Source organism: Panthera onca, chromosome C1, assembly GCF_046562875.1.
Source record: "Panthera onca isolate mPanOnc1 chromosome C1, mPanOnc1 haplotype 2, whole genome shotgun sequence".
Lineage (NCBI taxonomy): Eukaryota > Metazoa > Chordata > Mammalia > Carnivora > Felidae > Panthera > Panthera onca.
Window position 1 is genome coordinate 163,447,903 of NC_138346.1, and position 23,362 is coordinate 163,471,264.

The 23,362-nt window shown below is 34.9% G+C and overlaps 1 protein-coding gene across 1 annotated transcript in view; it reads left to right on the top strand.

Annotated features, from left to right (window-relative positions):
• ANKRD13C (ankyrin repeat domain 13C) overlaps nt 1–22,711 on the top strand; it is a 95,367-nt gene extending 72,656 nt beyond the window's left edge. The window contains exons 10-13 of the mRNA XM_060625491.3: nt 7,613–7,692; nt 9,380–9,478; nt 14,785–14,885; nt 20,072–22,711. Of these exons, the coding sequence (XP_060481474.1) occupies nt 7,613–7,692; nt 9,380–9,478; nt 14,785–14,885; nt 20,072–20,202 (411 nt within the window). The 3' untranslated portion in view covers nt 20,203–22,711. The remainder of the gene's footprint in view (nt 1–7,612; nt 7,693–9,379; nt 9,479–14,784; nt 14,886–20,071) is intronic.
• The last annotated feature ends 651 nt before the right edge of the window (nt 22,712–23,362 follow it).

Genomic DNA, 23,362 nt, shown 5'->3' on the forward strand with positions numbered 1-23,362 from the left:
TGATGTCTCAAAGACTATCCAAAGTGCTGACAGTACTTCTGGGTTTATGCAAGGAAAATGTGGGACAGAGGTCAGTGCGTACGTGCAGCTGGACAGTAAAGGTCAGGTTGATCATTGTCTTGAGGTCAGTCACACAGGGTCTTGCTGGTGTCTTGGCAGTTTTTATTGCTGAAAGGAATAGTTTGAGTTTCTATCAAGGGATGCTTTGCATGTAGGGTTTTTGCCCAAGTTAAAAGATAACTGGGAAGAAGAACTTAATCAATTAGAAAGTATAGACGGAGGTTGAATGGAGGTATTTGAAGTCCTCTCTCAATACTTATCTCTAGAATGCCCAGATCTTGTTCTTGGTCTGGTCCATTCAAAACTCCCTCCACAGTGAAGAGTTCATATTCCTCCCCTCCACACACACACAAAGACTACAGTCAGGTCCAGGTGCAATTGCTGGGTTTTGTGGTCGTTGAATGTCTTTTCATGTACTTATTTGCTATAAAATATACAGATTTATATCCTCTTTGATAAAATGTCTCTTCATGTCTTCCCATTGTCTAATTGGATTGTTTCTTTACTGTTGAGTTTTCAAAGTTCTTTATATATTCTAGGTACTAGTTCTTTGTCATATGTGTGTACAGGTATTTTTTTCCTACTCTGTAGCTTATCTTTTCATCCTATTAAATCGGTCTTTTGAAAGGAAAAGTTTTTAATTTTGATGAGGACCAGTTTATCAGTTTTTGTTTTATTGCTTCCACCAAGTCTAAAAACTCTATGCTTATCTGCAAGCCCCTAAGATTTTCTCCTATATGTTTTTGATAAAGTCTTATATTTCTACATTTTACATTTAAGTCCATGAATTAGTTAATTTTGTATAAGGTGTAATGTCTTTTTACTTCTTTCTTCTTTTCTTTCTTCTCCTTCCTTCCTTCCTTCCTTCCTTCCTTCTTTCCTTCCTTCCATATTTTATTTGCCTTTGATGTCCAGTTGATTTAACACCATTAAAATAAAAAGAGCTATGCTTCATCCATTGAATAACCTGCTGGAATTTTTATTGAGGTACTGTTGAATCTGTAAATTAAAGTCTGGAGACTTGATATCTTAAAAATATTGAATCTTGTATTTCATGAACATGGTATGTCTCTCCATTTATTTAGGTCTTTTATAGTTTATCTCAGAAGTGTTTTGTAGTTTTTAGTATACAAGTCTTACACATTATTTTACTAAATTTATCTGTCAAGCATTTAGTATGGCAATGTGTTTGGATTTCATTTTCCAGTCGTTCCTTGATAGTATATAGGAATATATATGATATTTATATATTAGTTATATCGTTTTTATAGATTCCTTAGGGTTTTCTACAGATGACCATATCATCAGGTAATAAAGGTTTACTTTTTCCTTGGTAATCTTTTTGCCTTTGTTTGTTTTTCTTACTTTATTATACTGGGAAGTACCTGGGAAGTAACACTACAATATAATGTTGAATAAAAGTCCTGAGAGCAGATGCCATGCCTTTTACCTGACCTTAGAAGGGATTTTTTTTTATATCAGTGTGAATTTTAAAAAATCATTATACTAATTTGCAATCTGGCAGAAGTAATTTATTAAGAATTACTAAGAGCCATGACTATATTGTTATTTGTTAGCTCTATAATCCTTATAAGATTATATTTTTAATTGTTTTAGAATGAGGAAGTATGCATCTCATATGTAGTTTGGACTTTTGATAGGGAAGAACTGAAGAATTACATTTGAGAATTTTTTGGAGTTCAATTATAAATATTTAGAAGAAATTTAAAGAAAATAGTAATTCTATCAGATACTCATCTATACATATAATTTGATTTGGCTGAATCAGGTAAGGTACAGGATGCAAGAACATCAAAATAGTATTGATAGGTCTAATTATAAAAGATACAAAAAGCTGTGTTTGTGTGTGTATGTGTGTTTGTGTGTGTGTGTTTTTGTGTGTGCGTGTATTTTCTTAGATAGAATTTGCTAACACATGAAAAGCAGCATGAAATTGATACCAGTTTAATTATATTCAATAGTGGGAATTAAAGGAGGAGAGAAATATTTGAATGCATTTTGTAGGTAATTTTAGGAATATAGTTCTTTTAAACCTACATGAGCTTTTTAAGAAAGGTATGTATAAATTAACATGCAAAAGTTTAAAAATTTGGGTTAAAAAAGAGTAAAGGGTGGGATCTGTTGAGTTTTAATGATGAACTATGTTTATAATCTTAACACAGTTTAAAAAAACATATACAGGAGTTTAAAAAAACATAGGACCCTTAACCCAGGCTGTTCTTGCTTTAAGTATATTCCTTTCCAGTCTGCCTTGGTTGTAGTTGCTTCTTTCTGTATATTCAGATGTTTAACATGTCTTAGAATTTCTTTCAAAATATTGGGAAGCTGAAGTTGGGAGAGGAGTGGCAGAACCTTAAGATACCATCCTGGAGAGATGCTGTTGGTAAATGTAGTAAAAAAAAATCAGTATTGTGGTATTTAAAAAATTATGTTCATAAAAGGCGTATTAGTAAAAAATATGTTTGGCTTTGGAGCATTATTGAAAATTTCAAGAACCTAGAAAATAAATATAATTATTATTGTTTTAAAAAACATGAAAGTAATATTTTTAAGCCACATTTTAATAGAAATTCCGTTTTTAAAAATAAATGTCTAATTTTTTTCAGAATAAATTTATATTCTTTGTTGTAAATGAATAGCTTTGAGTTTCTTCTTTTTTTTAGGCAAATATTTTTTCTAATTTCCGTAAGAAATAACTTATAGATAGCATTTAGGAGGAATTGTTTGCCATTTAACTAGTTTGCCATGCCTCTTCTTCCTCTCCCTCCTTTCCAGATATGTTTTTCATATTTAGTGTATATTTTTGATACACAGAGGATCTGAAGTGGGCTCTCTGTTGACTGCAGACAGCCTGATGCAGGGCTCGAACTCATGAACTGCGAGATCATAACCTGATTCAGAGTCGGACACTTAACCGACTGAGCCACCCAGGCAGGCGCTCCTTGACAATATTTTTTATAGGAAAACTTAAGTGCTCAGAAATTCTTAAGTCATGGGTACTTGCTCCTATGTTTTTGGTGCTTTTTTCCCTTTTTGTTCTAACCAGTTATTGTTGGAGGAGGGAACAATTCTCCATTTATACCTTAGATACAGAGTCATTGGTAAAAGCATTTATTGTATACAAACTATGTATATATTATGTGTGTGTATATAATTTATATATTATATATTTAAATATATAAATATTTAAAATAGAAATATAATATTGAGTTAAAGTCTATTACTATTTATGTATTTTTTAAGTGTATAAAATCTAAATAGGAATACATAGATATAAAATAAATGAATGTCTTAAACTTCCAGAAGCCTTTGCTATATAATAGAATGGTGGCAAACCTAGCAATAAATTTAAAAATATTTTTTATATGCTTCAAGGAAAACAGGCATTTGAATTTTTGCATTTAATCATGAAGAAAGGTTTGATAACATTTCAGTTACAGAACCTGCTGACCTGGGGAAATAACATTAGAAAACCATCTGGTATTCTGTGGCAGCCTTCATGTCTTCCTGTTTCATTAGATAGCTATGGTAGCAGTGCTGAGGGAACACTAAAGGATGTAGCTACAAGTGTCAGTTTGTCACAAAGGATCAATTAGAATAAACAAAGTAGGAAAGACCTTATTAAAATATAATAATTGATATCATGATGAGGTAAAGTACTGAATAAAAGGTTAAATTAGATTTATTACAGTCTCTTTATAAGATGGTAATGTATACATGTATACATGTATAAGATGGTAATGTACAGTTTAGGAAGAATTTTATTAGAAACAGTAGGAACTGCCTAGAGAAGTTTATTACCTGAAAAAATATACTTAAGTGACATGCCACATTATCTAATCATGCCTGGCAAATGAGTCTTTATTATGATAATATGTATGTATGTATGATAATACATGTATATATACAAATATAAAACCAGTTATAGTCAAATATACATAAGTATTAACCAGACTGGAAGCAAGAGTAGACAAATTTGAAGCAGTGTTCAAAGAGAAGTTGATTATAGCCTACTTAGTTAGAGATTTAGATGGAGGTGAGATTAGCCTTTGCTGTTTTTCTGTGTTGGAGCAGCAGTCTTAAGTTTTTCCAGCCTTTTCCCCCAGAATTACAGGTTCTATTAGTTAACATATATCTGTCTGTCTTTTGCAATGCTACAAGATACTATTTTACCTCGTATCACAATATTTAGGAGGGTCATTAACTACCTTTTAAGCCTGCTTGTCATTGTACTAAGCCATTGCCACATACCACAGCTTTGTGTGTAGTGTCCTACTTCATGTATTAAATTGGTATTGATTACTTTTTTCTTCTGTAAAAATCTGAGTTTGTGTGGTTTCTCTGCTCTGTGGGTTAATCTCAGACCTACTCTTTTTTTGTCTTATTTCTTTGCTATTCTTAGATGTGACTCTCATCCACATGGTTTAAGATTATTTATTATGTATTTAGTATTGCAGCTAGCAGGAATAGTAGTAATTCCTAATAATAGTTTGGAATAGTTTGGAAGGAGAGGACTTGCCTGTTTTGTTTGAGGACCCAATCAGAAGTTGCACACATCACTCTGCTCACATCCCATTGGTTAGAACTTAGTAACATGGTAACACTTGGCTAGGACGGCTAGAAAAATAAGTCTTTAATCTAGTAAGTCATATGTGTAGTGAAAAATTTGAATGGGAGTTTTGTTTGTTTATATATTTATGTATGTATGTATTTATTTATTTTACAATAAAGAATGGGAGAATAGACACGAGGTAGACAACTAGTGGTCTCTAATGTCTCATTGGTTGGATACATATCTGATGATGCTTCTGTTATCATTTAAACACTGGTAACTCTCACCCAAAATATACTTTGGACTGTGACTTTTCTCCTAATCACCAGATCTTTAGTGCTTTCCATCAACTCCATTTGGATAAACATAAGTATCTAAAATTTAGTATATTTAAATCTGATCAAACAATTTTGTTCCTCCTGCCTGTCTTCTCTGTCTTGAGTGATGGCACCATTATCACTACCATTACCCAAGCCAGCAACATGAAATTTGTCCTTAGACTTCTTTTAGCTTTCCTTACCCTTGTGTCTGATCAATACAAAATGTTGAAGATTTCTTGAATCTATTTTTCTCCTTCCATTTTGAAACAGCAGGCTGTTGTTATTTCTCATTTGGATTACAGAGATAGCTTTGTAACTTACACACAGCTCCCAGAGTGCTCTGCCTGAAATAGATTGAACTTTGTAATGCCTGTGCTCAATAGCTAAAGTGTATAGAGTAATTACTACGTGTCAGGCACTGTTTTAAGTACTTTATATTTAACCAGCCTTTTCTATCCTCACAACAACCTTGTGAGGTTATATAGTTGACTAAACTGAGACAAAAGAGGTTGAATAATTTGTCCAAACTCAGTTGGTAATTGGTGAAGACAGGGTTTAATCAGTCTGGCTCCAAAATGTGTGTGTTTAAAAAAAAAAAAAAAAAAAAAACACATTATATTGTTCAAAATATTTGTTGCTTCCTGAGAAAAATACAGATCTACTCAGTGCACAAAACCCTTACAAACTACTTTTTCTCATTTCTGTCTTGCTCCCTTATCCCTGTTTCTTACTAGTTTCTCTTCACATACTCTACTCCCACTAAGTACACACACTACACTTGCAGTTTTCCAGTACACCGCATTTTTCTCACCATTGTGCTTTCCTCAGTCTCCTTCAACTGGTGATTTTGTTCTCTTTCTTTTCGACTCAACTGCTCAGGAACCATGATTGCTGGCACTTACCTTTGGCCACTCCAGTCTGAGTCAGAAACACCTCTGTGAGTTTATGTCCTCCTTTAGATCCCTAAATCATAGCCCCCATTATTCTGGATGATAACCTACTTTCTGTGTGTCTCTTGTAAGCTTTTCACAGATGGAAAAGCTTTCATACTGCCTATGTTCAGACACTGTTAGTTTCCTTTTTAACGACATCCTTTGATGCTATTCAGAGATCTCAATGACTTCTGACCAACAAAATGTATGGCCCCTTTTCAGGCTTCTTTCTCTTTAAAAGTCTTTGTATCATTGTATTTAACAGTCTTTTGGCCTCTCTGACAAGTTGATGCTCTGATTTTTCTTTTTTCTGTATTGATTAATATTTGGCTTCTTTCTGTCTCTCCCACCACCCCCAAAACCACCAATGCATGTTATTTTTAGGACTTAGTCATCAACCCTCTGTTTTCTCACACATATATGTATATATATATATATATATATATATATATATATTTTTTTTTTTTTTTTTTTTTTTTTAATCTAGTCAGAGAATTCCCATATCTTTAACTCTGATTTCTTCCCTTTTCTTTTTGTAACTTCCCTCTAGAAACTTCCCTGGATATAACTGTTACTGTTATTTACTGAATACTTTATTCTGTTCTAGGCAGTATGCTCTTTCTATGTACATTAACTCCTTGAATTCTTAACTATAAGATAGGTGGTCATCTCCCATTTTGCAGGGGAGTTAAATTGACATAAGAGAATGTAACTTGCCCAAATCGCTACAACTACCAGTGGAGCTGGGATTCCAACCCAGTTTGCTGTTTTCAAAATTCTTGATTTTAACAGCTCTAATATCCTACCTATTAACATCTAATGCTCATAATATCCAGAAAGAAAGGTACTTCTCTGAATGGGGCCCTCTCCCAGTGTCAACTCTTTATCTTGTTATTTATATCAGTCTTTCATTGATTGCCCTTTGCTCCATGAGTTTGTCTTGGCAGTTTTCAATTTCTGAGGCCACTCCCTTAGTCCTTATTGCAAATCCATCCTGTGGTAATACAAATTGATATTTAACAAAGACAGCATGTAAGTTTTAAAAACTGATATGATCTTTATCACTATTGTTACGCTCTCTTCTGAACTTCCCTTTTCAGTTCAAATACATCAACTACATTTTTTTTTTTACCATTAATTCTTCTTGTCTAAAATATACTTTTTATTTTGTTTTCATTTAAATGAGCGTCCATCTCCTAGTCTCAATTTATTGTCCATAGAAGGTTGTTCTTTTTTCTGAACTTCAGTACTACTCAGTTTTTTGTAAGTTCATTTGGCCTTTAATCATGTAATATTTTATAATTCTGACTAACTGTTATGTCTGTATGTTTGTTTTTTTTTTTTCTTTCCAACTCTGAATTGTAAATTCCTTGAAGTCAGGGTTAGTTTTTATATTTCTCTTTTGTTCCCATGTTCAACATCTGGCATAATATCAGGAATATTTTAGATGATTAAAACATTGAATGAATGGATTTTATTACTTTGATACTTGTCTTATTTGAGATTTAGGAAAAAAAATAATCTTACTGATGGAGCTTAAATCACCATGGAACTATCTCAGAAGTACTTCCTAAAGCATTATATTGAAGAGATTTAATTTAAGTACGTTAGCAATTTAAATAGTTTATTTTATGTTTTTATTTTATATTTTTAAAAATAAGACATTTTTCTTTCCTCTCTCCCTCTCTTTGTCTCTTCTTTCTTTGTTTCTTTTTATTTTTTGGCAGCCGGTTCGAAGACAGTCCCTTACCCCTCCTCCTCAGAACACTATTACATGGGAAGAATATATATCTGCTGAAAATGGAAAGTAAGTTTTTTTTATTTTATTTTGGAAAGTAAGGGTTGTTGTTGTTGTTTTATTTTCTTTTGGTTTTATTCTGTTCATTGGTTTTTAGAAAGAACAATTTGGAAAAACATGAATATCCAGGTGTAAAATTATCTTAGAAAGAATTACTATTATGGTTTTGTCTGAAGCAATTCTTTTTTCTTTTAAAAATACGATTAAGTGTGATCAGAATGGAATTGTTGTTTTTCATATTGCCTGATGCTCAAACACTGTTTCCTTTTGTCCCACATCTTTCTGATGCCATTCAAAGAAAATATAATGTGAGGAATTTCCCACTGCAGTTGCTTATTTGAGTGTTTCTATTATGTGTGAACTTTTATATTCTGTTACTGTGCTGAGACTTTACATGGTGGGAAAAGCCATGCACTGCTTTTCTACTTTTTACCTTTCTAAGCTCATCTCCTATCATTTATCTCTTTGTTTTAGCCTGTGCCAGACTTCTTCTCATCATCCTTACAAAAGACTTTGCTTAATGTTTTGTTACTGATCCTGGGGCACCTGGGTGGCTAAGTCGGTTGAGCACCCGACTTTGGCTCAGGTCTTCATCTTGTGGTTCGCCAGTTCGAGTTCCACATTGGGCTCCCACTTCGGATCCTCTGTACCCTCTGCCTCTGCCCCTCCCCTGCCTGTGCTCACTTTCTCTCTCTCTCTCAAAAATAAAATAAACATTAAAGAAAATTATTTACAAAATGTTATATTACTGATCCTTACTAGAATACCAATTACATGGTTTGTATATAGTAGATATTTATTGAATAAAAGGATGATGAGTGAATAAGTGATTTTATTTTTTTTTAAAGTTTATTTTGAGAGAGAGAGAGAGCATGCAAGCTGGGGAGGGGCAGAGAGAGAAGGAGAGAGAGAATCTCAAGGAGGCCCTTTGCTGTCAGCTGCTGTCGGCATGGAGCCTGACTTGGGGATCTATCTCAGGAACCGTGAAATTGTGAACTAAGCTGAAATCAAGAGTCGGATGCTTAACTGCCACCCAGGTGCCCTAAAGTGGTTTATTTTAAATGAATAAGTAAAAAGATTTTTTTTTCTGGCCAACTGTGTCAAAGAAGGTACAGTTGTTTATAGAAAATATTATTCCTTTGGTGGAGAAAATAAAATATTGCCTACTTCCACGATTAGGAAGAAGTTGTCATGACTATTTTTTTTTTTTCTATTTAGGGTTTTTTATTATACTTTTCTAACTTCTCCAAAATGTTTCCATCTTATAATAGTCTATAGTTAATATAAAATTTTTTATTTTTTTCTTCTTATTGGTCAGTGCTAAGAAGTGTACACAGTAAAAGAGATTCAATTGGATAAGTGATTTTAGAGATACACAATATTTTTAAAGTTTATTTTTTCTAGTGATTTGATTTATTCCTAAAAATAGTGGTTATTGAAATTATATTCAATATGAAATTTGTTGAGTTTGATCATTTTTCTGAACTTTTCACTATGCTAGTTTCTTCTTTTTTTTTTTTACCCTTGTCTCATTTCTTGTATATGTCTTAAGTCCTTTTAACATAATTTAAATTGATTTCTACACAGAGTAAGAAAAATTAAAATATTAATGATGTCCTTAGAAGATGACAGATTCTTTATAGAAAGATGATAACATGTAGAAAAGGTTTTCCTAATTTTTTTTCCCCCATTTTAGAGCTCCTCATCTGGGTAGAGAACTGGTGTGCAAAGAGAGTAAGAAAACGTTTAAAGCTACAATAGCCATGAGCCAGGAATTTCCCTTGGGAATTGAGTCGTAAGTGTGTTACAAACTATAAACGTTTATGAAAGAAACTGTGAAACCCTAAAGATTGTAATGATATTTGCATCTGAGTGTTGCATTTGATGCCTTTGAAATGAAAAAGCAAATAGCCATTGCTTTGATACTATGTCACCCTTATATACATTTTCTGGTTCACAAATTATTAACATTTTTACTACTTTAACCAGATACATTTTCAAATTGTTTTTAAATTATAAAAGTAGCAAATGAATATATGTTTATTGTAAAAATTCGAATAGCATGGAAGTTTATAGAATAAAAAATAACAGTTTACTTCTACTTCACTAATAGTTAATGGGTGAATAACTAGAGTATTTTTGTCTAGATTTTTCTGCGTGTTTTTGCATTCTTTATAAGCTTGAGGGATAGTTTACATTTTGTTCTGTGAGTTTTGCTTTTTAATTTATTTTTTCTTTTTTTCTTGTTAAAAAATTTTTTTAATGTTTATTTAGTTTTGAAAGAGAGAGAGAGAGAGAGACTGAGTGTGAGGGAGGGAGGCACAGAGAGAGAGGGAGACACAGAATCAGAAGCAGGCTCCAGGCTCTGAGCTGTCAGCACAGAGCCCAACGTGGGGTTTGAATTCATGAAGTGTGAGATCATGACCTGAGCCAAAGTCAGACACTTAACCGATTGAGCCACCCAGGCGCCCCAGTTTTGTTTGTTTGTTTGTTTATTTTATTTAAATCTTGTATTTATTTTTGAGAGAGAGAGAGAGACAGAGTGCAAGCAGGGGAGGAACAGAGAGAGGGAGACAGAATCAGAAGCAGGCTCCAGGTTCTGAGCTGTCAGCACAGAGCCCAACACAGGGCTCAAACCCATGATCCATGAGATCATGACCTGGGCCAAAGTCGGAGGCTTAACAGACTGAGCTTCCCAGGCACCTCTTGTTTTTTCTTTTAAAAATGAGTGTACAGGGGCGCCTGGGTGGTGCAGTCGGTTAAGCGTCCGACTTCAGCCAGGTCATGATCTCGCGGTCCGTGAGTTCAAGCCCCGCATCAGGCTCTGGGCTGATGGCTCGGAGCCTGGAGCCTGTTTCCGATTCTGTGTCTCCCTCTCTCTCTGCCCCTCCCCCGTTCATGCTCTGTCTCTCTCTGTCCCAAAAAAAAAAAAAAAAAAAAAAAAAAAAAGTTGAAAAAAAAATAAAAATGAGTGTATAGTAGGCAAGTTTAGAAGGGGGAAGGAACTAAGAAGGAAAAAAAAAAAATAGCCTGGGGCTTCAATTCATTCCTTACTACAAAGCTGTAATCATCAAGACAGTATGGTATTGGCACAAAAACGGACACACAGACCAATGGAATAGAATAGAGAACCCAGAATTGGACCCACAAATGTATGGCCAACTAATCTTTGACAAAGCAGGAAGGAGTGTCCAATGGAAAAAAAGATGGTCTCTTTAGCAAATGATGCTGGAAGAATTGGACAGCAACACACAGAAGATTGAAACTGGACCACTTTCTTATATCATATACAAAAGTAAACTCAAAATGGATGAAAGACCTAAATGTGAGACAGGAAATCATCAACACCCTAGAGGAGAAAACGGACTAACAGCCTCTGACCTCAGCTGTAGCAGTTTCTTGCTTGACATGTCTCCAAAGGCAAGGGAAATAAAAGCAAAAATGAACTATTGGGACCTCATCAGGTTAAAAAGCTTCTGCACAGCAAAGGAAAGAATCAACACAACTGAAAGGCAACCAACAGAATGGGAGAAGGTATTTGTAAATGACATATCAGATAAAGGGTTAGTATCAGAACCTACCAGTCTCAACACCTGAAAAACAAATAATCCAGTGAAGAAATGGACAGAAGACATGAATAGACACTTTTCCAAAGAAGATACCCAGATGGCTAACAGACACATGAAAAGATGCTCAACATCCTGCATCATCAGGGAAATACAATCAAAACCACATTGAGATCCATCTCACACCAGTCAGAGTGGCTAAAATTAACGACTCGGGAAACAACAGATGATGGCGAGGATGTGGAGAAACGGGAACCCTCTTGCACTGTTGGTAGGAATGCAAACTGGTGCGGCCACTCTGGAAAACAACGTGGAGATGCCTCAAAAAATTAAAAATAGAATTACCCTATGACCCAGCAATAGCACTACTAGAATTTATCCAGAGGATACAGGAGTGCTGATTCATAGGGGCACCCTAATGTTTATAGCAGTGCTATCGACAATAGCCAAATAATTTGAAAGAGCCAAATGTCCATAAACTGATGAATGGGTAAAGAAGATGTGGTATATGTACACATACATATCTATACACACACACACACACACACACACACACACACACACACAATGGATCACTACTCGGTGGTGAAAAAGAATGAAATCTTGCCATTTACAACAATGTGGATGAAACTAGAGCGTATTATACTAAGTGAAATAAGGCAGTCAGAAAAAGATATATGTCTTCACTCATATGTGGAATTTGAGAAACTTAACAGAAGACCATAGGGGAAGGGAAGGAAAAATAAGTTACAAACGAAGAGGGAGGCAAACCATAAGAGGCTCTTAAATACAGAGAACAAACTGAGGGTTCATGGGGGTAGGGGGTTGGGGGAACGGGGAAAGTGGGAGATGGGCATTAAGGAGGGCACTTATTGTGATGAACACTGGGTATTGTATGCAAGTGATGAATCATGGGAATCTACTCCCAAAGCCAGGAGCACACTGTATACACTGTATGTTAGCTAACTTGACAATGAATTATATTAAATAAATAATAAATAAAAATGAGTGTATCTCAGTATTTGCACAATAATTACATTTTTATGTCTTTTCTTTCCTTGGTATTTTGCAGTATTGATGTACTATCCTTTATTTTATTGTACCCCTGCTGATAAACATTTTGATTGTAGTTTTTCACCATTGTAAACAATACTGCAATGAGCATCTTGACTATGTCCTTTCAAACCTGTACTTATCAGATGCTCATTTTAAAAAAAATCAGTTTGGAGAGATGGGTGGAATGGGAGAGGTGGGTCGATAGAGCTGACTGACAACTATAGCTTTAGCCTCCTCTCTAAAGTAAGGGGTAAGTTGAAGCCACAGGCTATTTTTTCCTTCTTACTTCCTTCCCCTTCTAAACTGGCCTAGTATATTAAAAAATAATTCTCATAGAAGAAAGAGTCATATTTTTTTACCAAGGATATACATGCCTCATACTCCTCAATAACCCAAATATAGAAAAATAGAATGAGCAATGTATAGCCCTCAATCTATAGATCAGAGAGGGAGATTGATAGTTCCCAGATGTGGCAAGGGCATTAGCCATGCATACAAATCTGCATAATTCATCCTGTCTTGGATCCAGTTGACCCATAAAACTGGATACACCAATTTGATGTTCTAATAAGGAAGAAAATGTGGCTAATTGTAATATGCTGTCAATTTTAGGAGTTATCCCAATTTCACTGTTAATATGTGAAAAAAACCAGGTACATTAGTATTTATAAAATGTGGTCATTATAACCATTCCTTCTGAAAAAAAGAAACATAACATATAAAAGCCAGACAAAAAATTCATTCTAGAATATAACATAGGTCAAAGAACAGAAGAAAATTCCTGTAAATGCTATAGAAAAACGTAAAAGGTACCTGGGTGGCTCAGTTGGTTGAGCGACCGACTTCGGTTCAGGTCATGATCTCACAGTTTGTGAGTTTGAGCCGTACATCGGGCTCTGTGCTGACAGCTCGGAGCCTGGAGCCTGCTTCTGATTCTATGTCTCCCTCACTCTCTGCCCCTCCCCCACTCATGCTCTGTCTCTCTCTGTCTCAGAAATAAATAAACATAAAAGAAATTAAAAAGAAAAAGTAAAAGGAATGTGAAATCAGTGAAATGGATCATTCTAAGATGAGATGATAATAGAATGAAATAAAAAGACTATAAAGCTAAGGAAATAAATTAAGCACTAATAACACTGTTGCAAAATAAATACATTAGAAACAACAGTGAACACAATAGATGTGGCTGGAAAATAAAATTCGATAGTTCATAATGAATTTATGAAAAGAGATTAAAGGAATTGGAGAAGTAGCGTTTGTGGAGGATAAAGAGGGTTCAACATAAGGATTATTGGTGATCCACTTATATAGAGAGCCTCCAAAATGTAAACAAAATAATATTCAAAATAGGATAAAAGACGTTTTTTCTGTAAGGAAACCCTGAGTTTGTAACATAATATTATGTTCTTACGAGAAAAATCAGTAATGATTGTAACAATAATTATCCCAATTAGACTATTGGACTTCAGTTGTTGACAAATCCAAAAAAGAGGTTAAAAACCTGGCTTTACATTTTTTCACATCTCTGGCATTTCGGAGACAAAGAAAGTGTGATCAGGTAGTGTATCTGGCTAAGATGTCATTTACATATCAAGGCAGTTGAAGAAAACACAGAAGAATTCAGGAAATATAGCAGCCATGGGTCCACTTTGAAAGAAAAACACTATTACTAGGGGCCCCTGGGTGGCTCAGTCAGTTGGTTAAGCATCCGACTTCAGCTCAGGTCATGATTTCACCATTTGTGAGTTCAAGCCCCACATTGGGCTCTGTGTTGACAGCTCAGAGCCTGGAGCCTCGTTTGGATTTTGTGTGTCTCTCTCTCTGCCTCTCCCCCACGCACACTCTGTTTGTCTCTCAAAAATAAAAATAAACATTAAACAAATTTTTAAAAAGGAAAACACTACTACTTAAAAATGAAATCCATCCAACCAAAAGATGAAAGGAGAAGTTCTGGTTAATGACTAGTGTAATACTGAATCCTGGGAGACATCATGAAATTGTAATTCAGAGGGAAAGAAGCATAAGCTGAAATTTTATGCCAGCTAGATTGCCCTCTAGCAAAACAGAACACTCATTTATGAAATCTGCAAGAAATCAAGGAATACTAAGCACATAAGAGCCCATCACACATAAAGAATTGACAGTGAAATACAGCCACTCAAACAGTGAGGCTAAGAACAAAACTCAGGAAAGTGTAGACTTCAGAAAGAACATGGGCGTAAGCCTTGAGTTCATTTAAGTATAGATCTAAAGTCAAACAAGTGTGGAAGTTGTGGCTTCACATTCAAATGTAAAAGTTGTGAACTTTGACAGTAAAAAGAATAATAAAGAGTCATGAGCATGAAGGAGGTGACATTTCCTCATCCTTAACATGTAGAAGTTAATACTGTCTGAGTTTGATGCATATAGTTATAAAACAACATAAGGACACAAATCAATTTGAAAAATGATAACATTTTTTTCTCCTTCCATTTTTCAGATTATTGAATGTTTTGGAAGTAATAGCTCCCTTCAAGCACTTTAACAAGCTTAGAGAATTTGTTCAGATGAAGCTTCCTCCAGGCTTTCCTGTAAAACTAGGTAAGAGAAAAATTTACATTTCCTAATAGGTAATTTCATTGCCTATTAGAAACATGGAACTGTTTACTAACATTTAATAAGAAATGTGCTTTTGAAGGAAAATGATTTCCTAGTTGCTTATGTTTTTATAGTTTTTCTGTGATTATACGGATTGAGATTCATGTTTTCAACTATATAAAGTGCCCAATGCATTTCTAATTCTACTGGATTTAACTTACATATAAGGGATATGCGAGTATTTTGTACAGTGGGGTGTGGGTAAACTTACAATGCACTGTGATAATGTTTTTAACGTGGAAATAGGGAGACTGGATTTTAGCCCTAAGTTTTAGCAGACTCTTGAGTTTCTGAACAGTGGGGATGTTTCTGGGATCAGCAGTCGGTATTCATGGGTAAAGTAATCCTCATTTTTCAGTGTTAATGTTTAAACTTAATTTCATCTTAAGCATGATCTTTAAAAATAGTAAACTCCCATTTGTGCATATTTAACTACTCAAGTATATCAGAAAACTGGGAACAAGACACTATTAAAAGTTTCTTTAGGAGTTTAGACTTATATTTAGCATTAAGCTTCAGGAGAACCTTTCATACCACCCATTTTATGTTTGGATGGCATTAATATGCCAGCAGATATTTAATCAGTGCTTGCTATGTGCCAGATGCTTTTCTAGGGGTTAGAGACAGCAAAGTCTCTCTTAGTGTTTGCATTCCAGTGGGAGAGAAAAATAATATATAATAAATATAACCTTTATATAATCCCTCAGATATATTTTATTTTTTTATTCAACATTACTGAAACCACATTTCACAATAATTAGGCCAAAATGCTTTTCTCTCAGAAATAATGCTTTAATTCCTAAAAATTAAACATAACCTTCTCAACTTTCCCAACCTGGAAGTAAGCATTTTGAGGGTTAAAATGGATTTTAAAGTATGTTTTCAAAATGTCATTATGATTCCCTTTGTGATGAAAAATCACTGGGAACCCAGTATCTACTTGAAGAAACCAGTGATAAGACCTTAGGCAGAAATGATTTGAAAATTAAAGTGATCAAGAGATGTGTGTTTGAGCTGTGGGTAGGGATCATTATGTGAGCATTTCTGCTTAAAATCCCACTGTAATTTTCTATAGCCAGAAAATAGTTGAAGCAATGGACTCCCTTGTAGGTGCTGTATTTAAAGAGGCACAGTGACAAACTAAAGTAGTGGGCAGGGATTGAATAAATGACAGTTTCAAACTACCCCTGCATTCACATCTATTTAAGTCCCAAACCCCAAATGCCCACAATACAATATAGACTTGTATGCAAAAGAAAAATCTGATTGTGTGAAAAGGAAAAAAGAGTCTGCAATACTTCTTTGCAGGCATTTCTCTGTTTAGAACCACATTCTTAACAAGGAATTGACAATCTTTTGCTTGTATACTTAAGTTTTCAGGAATTTGTTTACCTTTCTCTCTTTTGTCTTTTTGTCCCTCTTTTGCATTAATCCTATAAAACTCTGGTCCTGGGTCTGGATCCACCATTTCTGTTTCTGTGTTCAGTCTAAAAAATACAATTGAGGGGGGAAATTATGAAAAATTTAGAAATTGTTGTTAAGACAATTGTACGTTTTCAAAATCAGCCAAAGCTTTAAATCTCTTTTTATTCTCCTTCCATTTTGCTCAAAGGCCAAATTTGAACCTCTTTTCACCAGTTCCATTCTTCTTCCACTATTTCCTCCCACAGTCTGAGCAGATGATTTTTGCTTCCTTTGTTCCAAAAAAAGACAATCATGGGGGCACCTGGGTGGCTCAGTCCATTGAGCATCCAACTCTTGATTTCGATTCACGTCATGATCCCAGGATTGTGAGATCGAGCCCCACATCAGGCTCCACACTGAGCATGGAGCCTACTTAAGATTCTCTCTCCCTCTGCCCCTCTCCCCGACTCGCATTCTCTCTCTTTGTCTCTAAAATAATAATAATAATAATAAAAAGAAGCTTGCTTCAAAAAAAGATGATCTGAAACAATACCTCCTTATTACTCACCACTCCCCATACAGACCTTTTTTTTGCGGCAAGTCCCATCTTTTCCTTTATCTTTGCTGTCTCAGTGGAAGTGGTGCCTCTCTTTTTAGCTTGAATAATCTCTCCATTTGTATTATGGATCTGTTTTCCTCCCATCTCTTTTAAAAAGCTTGCTCTGTCAATCCCCCCTATTTCTCTTTTATATTCAGACTCTCTTCTTTACTGCTTTTTCTCTCTCAGCTGTTAGACTTTGTTCAGATCTATCTCCTTTTAAGATTCAACCAACTGGGGCGCCTGGGTGGCATAATAGGTTAGGCATCGGACTTCAGCTCAGGTCATGATCTCACGGTTTGTGAGTTCGAGTCCCACATCGGGTGAGCACTTTGAGCCCAGCTTCAGGCTCCATGCTTGGGATTCTTTCTCTCTCTCTGCCCCTTGCTCATTTGTGCCATTTCTCTCTCTCAAAAATAAATTAATAACAGAAAAGAGAAAAGAAAAGAAAAAAAATTTCAACCAACTAAGTAAAATATAAAACAAACCCTTGAACTCTGTCGTACCCAGCACTTGCCTTTAATCTAAGCCAGGCTACTTGAAAGTCTACTTTTTATCTCCATGGTTACTTTCTACTTATAGTTATATTGTAAATGGGAGAAGGTGAAGGGACATAAAGGGAGGAGAAGTTTTTCTACTTGACTTGAACTGCTAAAGTGATGACACCAGGAGACTATGATAAGTTAGTTATATATAATCAGTACCTGGCTGAAGAAGCCATATACAAAGAGAAGAATCACCTCAGTCTTTTTCTTCATCTTCACACGAATGTTCTTGCTGTATGTCTTCACACTTTCCCATGTTGTAAGGACACTTGCCATATTGGATTCGGGACCACTCTAATGACTTTTAACTTGATTACTTCTGCAAATTGTAGACCTTGTCTCCAAAAATGGTCACATTCTGAGATAGTAGGAGTTAGGACTGGAACACAGATTTTTGGAGGGGAAAGAATTCAATGCACAGCAATAGCCAAAGCAATTTTGAAAAGAATAAAGTATGAGTAATTAGTCTACTCAATTTCAATATTTATTATATAGCTATAGTAACCAAGACTGTGTTGTATTGGCTGAGGGATAAATATATAAATCAACTTAACAGAACAAAGAATCCAGAGATAGACCTTCATAAATATGCACAACTGATTTTTTATAAAGATGCAATAGCAGTTCAATGGAGGAAAGCTACCCTTCTCAACAAATGATGCAGGAGCAATTCGACATCCAAAGGAAAAACGGAAACCTCCACCTGAGTCCTGTAGTTATATAAAAATTAACTGAAAATGGACCAGAGATTGAATTAAAATGTAAAATGTAAAACTGTAAAACTTCTGGGAAATAAAGAGAAAACATCTTACAGATATAGGTTTAAACAAAGAGTTCTTAGACTTCATACCACAAGTATGAGCCATAGAAAGAAGAATCAATGAATTGGACTTTATCAAAAGTAAAGCCTGTTTGCTCTGTGAAATACCCAGTTAAAAGAAAGAAAACACAAGAACTTTTTTTTTTTTCTAAAATTTTTTTTGTTTATTTATTTTTTTGAGACAGAGAGAGACAGAGCATGAATGGGGGAGGGTCAGAGAGAGGGAGACACAGAATCCGAAACAGGCTCCAGGCTCTGAGCTGTCAGCACAGAGCCCGACACGGGGCTCGAACTCATGGACCACGAGATCATGACCTGAGCCGAAGTCGGCCGCCCAACCGACTGAGCCACCCAGGCGCCCCCACAAGAACTTTTAAGACTCATCAGTAACAAGCCAATTACAAAAGGGCAAAAGACACAGACATTTCACCCAAGAGGATATATGAACGGAAAACAAGTGCATGAACAACGTTCAGTATTATTAGCCATTGGGGAAATGCAAATTAAAATTAAGTATCACTTTACATACCTAACAGAATGGCTAAAATAAAACATGTGACAACACCAAATGTTTGTGCAGAGGTGGAAAAGCTGGATCACTCCTTACGGGTTGAATTGATTGTAAAAGCCCCAACTAGAAACAACCCGGCAGCTCATTGCAGGTTTTCTTTATCTCTTCCACTCTTACTATGTTTATTATTGATATTTATATTGTTAAATATAAATATCTAGTGGATGCTTTTCCGTTATCCTTCTTAATCTCTCCAGGATCTGTAGTGTACTATTTTTGTAGAGTCCTGTCTGAATCAATGATAGTTTTTCTTCAGATTTCCTCTGACTTGATAGAATTCTCTCTTGATTTTCTTCCTGCCTGTCTGGCTGCTGCTTCTGGAGCACATCTCTCCTTTTACTCTTGTCACCTTACATTATATTCTCATTGCATCTGCTAAAACATAAGCCAAAGCACGTTACTACTCTGCTGACAAACTTTCATTGGTTTCCCATTTCATGGAGAGTAAAAGCCAAAGACTTTTTCTGGACCTAAAACCCACTTGATCTAGGTCCCTGTTTCTCCTCTAACCTCATCTCCTCCTTATCTTCCCTTCATTGGTCTCTTAGCTGTTCCCAGGATACACCAGACACTTTCTTTTTTAGGGCTTTTGGACTTGTTCCCTCTACTTGGGATTTTTTTCCCCCTCTAGACAACTAACTGTATGGTTCATACCTCAGGGCTTTGGTGAAAGGTCCAGAACTCTTACCCCAATTATTCCAATTCTGGTGGGATTTTTTATCACATATATTTAAATGATGGATTGTAGTCAGTATTTTAAAACAAAAGGGACTAATGTATTTCTTTTGTATTAGAATGATAATAAATCAGCTCAGATTAAGAATAGCATCTATGCTATAAGAAGAAGAAAAGATGCCAGAATGCAAAAAGTGCAAATGTTTCTGTCTCTTTGCCCCAAGTAAAAGATAAAAAGACCGGTGGAGTCTGGCATTACAGTTTTAAGACTGGGAAGCAATGGGAACTTGTGTTTTTGGTGTGATTCTTGATGCCTTGGTGTGTTTCTCTTTTCACCAATAGAAACCCTTCTCCAAACTAGACACACTCACTATTAGACATATTTTAGGATTTATCAGTTCCTTGAATAATGCTTTTTTTACATTTGAAGGAGTATGGATATCTCTAATAGTATTTACAGTGTATAAATAGATGATCACTTTATTTTACAATGTTATCATTGATTGTTCTCTCTAGATATTCCCGTGTTTCCTACTATCACAGCCACTGTGACTTTTCAGGAGTTTCGATATGATGAATTTGATGGCTCCATCTTTACTATACCTGATGACTATAAGGAAGACCCAAGCCGTTTTCCTGATCTTTAACTGACATGGAAAATGATGTCATCTGACCAAGGAAAGCAGGAGAATACAGAGACCCCAGAAGTGAATCCAAATAGAAGGGACAAATATTCAGCGGAGAAAAGGGAATTACATTGAATCAACACATCAGTAAAATGATATGATGAAATGGGCCTTTAAAAAGAATTTCAGCAAGTTTCCTGATGTGCCATTTTCAGTCTTTTTAAAAATATACATATTATAAGTGTAATAGTTTGACACCTTAATGACCCTGAGTACTTCTTATGTAAAACAGCTCTAAGTGCTGTGATTTGTTTTTAAAGATTTTTACACTTCTTGTTGAAATATATATGCATATAAATATATCTATATCTAAAACACTCCTGGACCATTAACATAAATTAAATGTCTTAAGAGATATGAAGCCCTTTTAAACTTGTCATCTTATATTCAAGGTGATATTTATAAATACTCCTTCAAGCTTTGTTTTCATAAAATGTAAACTATGTAACATTATGTATAGTTCAGTAATTTGAATGTTTGTTCAATATAATGAACTAGAAGGAATGCAGTTTTCTGTAGATGAATGAACCAAATGGTAACCATTAAACAATTGCATTTATATGTTGCAATACATTTCAGAAGGAGCGTTCACTCTGCAGGGAATAAGGTACCTCCTTTAGCACCTTAGTGCAATTCATCGTGGTGCTATTTGTTTTTACCTGAATTCTTTCTTCAATGGAAAATGTTTGTTACTAATCTTCCTTTCATAGAACCTCAATTTTTTTTTTCTAAACTTGAGTTTAAAAGTCCTTTTTGTGTTCATGATAAGGTGTGGTTAGCATGCTTAAAGATACTCCTCTTCCAAATCTCAGCACTTTAAAAATACTCCACAAATTTTTAAACTTGCTTCCTAATAACTGCACATCATTCTGATTATTTTGTTTTTAATGGAACATGGATGCATTCGTGTCAGTTTTAAAAAAACAACGCACATATTTTGGACGTCCCTACATATTTAATGCTCTCAAAGTAAGGTAAAAACATTTTATATGCTAACAATATTTGTTACAGGCTAAATTCCAGAAATGTGCACAGGATCGACAATTCCTACTGTTTATTTTTTTAAGTCACAAGAAAATATTTATTGATTTTAATTAATCTCCGAAGTGAAATCATGCGTTACTCATTTTTGCATTTAAAATTTTTCATATTTATTCCAAGATGGTTTGAAGGTCCAAGAATGAAAATAAATTAGGGAGAATAATGTATTACAGTCATAAAATGTTATGCTGTATTAAAGAGCTTAAAGAAATGTTTTTTAAATATGTACTGATAAATGTGTCAGAATGCATCTGTCAAATTTTGTAGAATGACCAAATAGTTTAAACTTTTTCCAGGATTTTAACTAATTTGAATGAATTTAGAGACTTTTATTGAAGAGGTGATTTATTTAAAAATCCAAAGCATCAACCATAAGAAAATTTTATAATAAACATCTTTAAAGCTGCATCTTCCATGCTGAAACATACTACATTGCATATGTTGACATTTTATTAAATACATTTTATAATGAAGTAATCATAGTTCAAAATTCAAAGACCAATTACTACCTTGTGTGGGTCTGTTGGATTTTGTGGAAAAAGTCGGTAAACCCAGATTAGGTTTATTGAATAGAAGTTGATCCCTATTATTTTGGGAATGCTTGTTGATCAAGTGACTTGGAGATTGAATTATCCTGTCGGTGATTATATGAGGTGTGAGACACTGAACAGCAGTGGGCACTGTTGCTTTTAGGCTCCCTCGCTTTGTGGGAATATGGTATGCTTCAGGAGTAGACTGCAGATTTTTTCATACGTACAGACAACTTAGTGGATAAGAAACATGGTAAATTGCAGCTTGGGATTTATCAAGCTCCTAAAAGCTGTGAATATTTTGCTGGGGTACACTGGAGGTAGGAAGACTACTGAAAACTTTTGCACTTGGATTTTGTTTTTAACTCTTATCTTCTTCTTTCATAAAGAATAGATTATCCATTCCAAATTTTTTTTTTTTTTTTACTCTCTCATAGAAGCTTATTTAAAAGTTCAGTGGGTGATGGGCACCCATATTAAGGAGAGCACTTGTTGTGATGAACACTGGATGTTATATATGTGATAAATCACTAAATTCTCCTTCTGAAACCAATACTACACTGTATGTTAACTAACATGAATTTAAATAAAAATAAAATTAAAAAGTTCAAATTTAATGAAGCAATCAGGAAAGACTTTGTTTAAGAATTCTTCAGTCTTTGTTAAGAATCCCCAGTCTTTCAGGGATCAGCCCCTCTGGGTTGATCCAGGTTTTAAAAGGGCAACCTACTATCTCCCATTCTGGGTGGGATACGAGCCTACATTTCTGTATTATGTATTACTCCACCAAAATGTCTTTTATCTGATCACAGAGGGCAAGCAAATGTATCTCTTATGATGGTGAAAACAAGGAGTTAATTAATGCAAATAAACTTTTCACAATATTAGACTTTTCAAAATGTGCCTTTTAATCCAGTTAATGAAGCTATGTATGCTGTGTTTCAAGTAAGTAGATCAAAAAACCATATATTTTGATAATCTCACGTGAAAATCTAGATTTTGTGTCGATTTGTTTTTTTAAGTCTATAAAATTCTGTATGCCTTCCAACTGTGACTGAAGAAACTGTTTAAACTTGGGAGACTGTAAAATGGTCACCTGACATGGCCCTTTACAAGTGCTAAATATTCCTGCCACCTAGTACAGAATCAGAGGAGATAGGATTCTTGTCTTCAAGAAAATTGTTCCCTAGAGACAGTTTGCCTCTGTGTGTAGTCATTTGTATACAGAGGATTGTCACACATCACGAAAGGGAAGCATAAAGCAGATGCTGTGATTATGGGGAGGCAGGTCCATACAGTGGTCTGGAAATGAACGCATTTTCAAAGAAGCCGATAGCAGCTGTAGCCAAAGAACTACCAACGGCTGACCCTTGAACACACAGAGGTTAGTGGTGTCAACCTCCCCCCACCCCTGCAGTCAAAAATCCATGTAACTTTTGATACCCCCCCGCCCCCCCCACATTTAATTACTAACAGCCTACTGTTGACTGGAAGGCTTACTAAGAGGTGATTAACAAATATTTTGTTCATTATATATATTATATATTCTT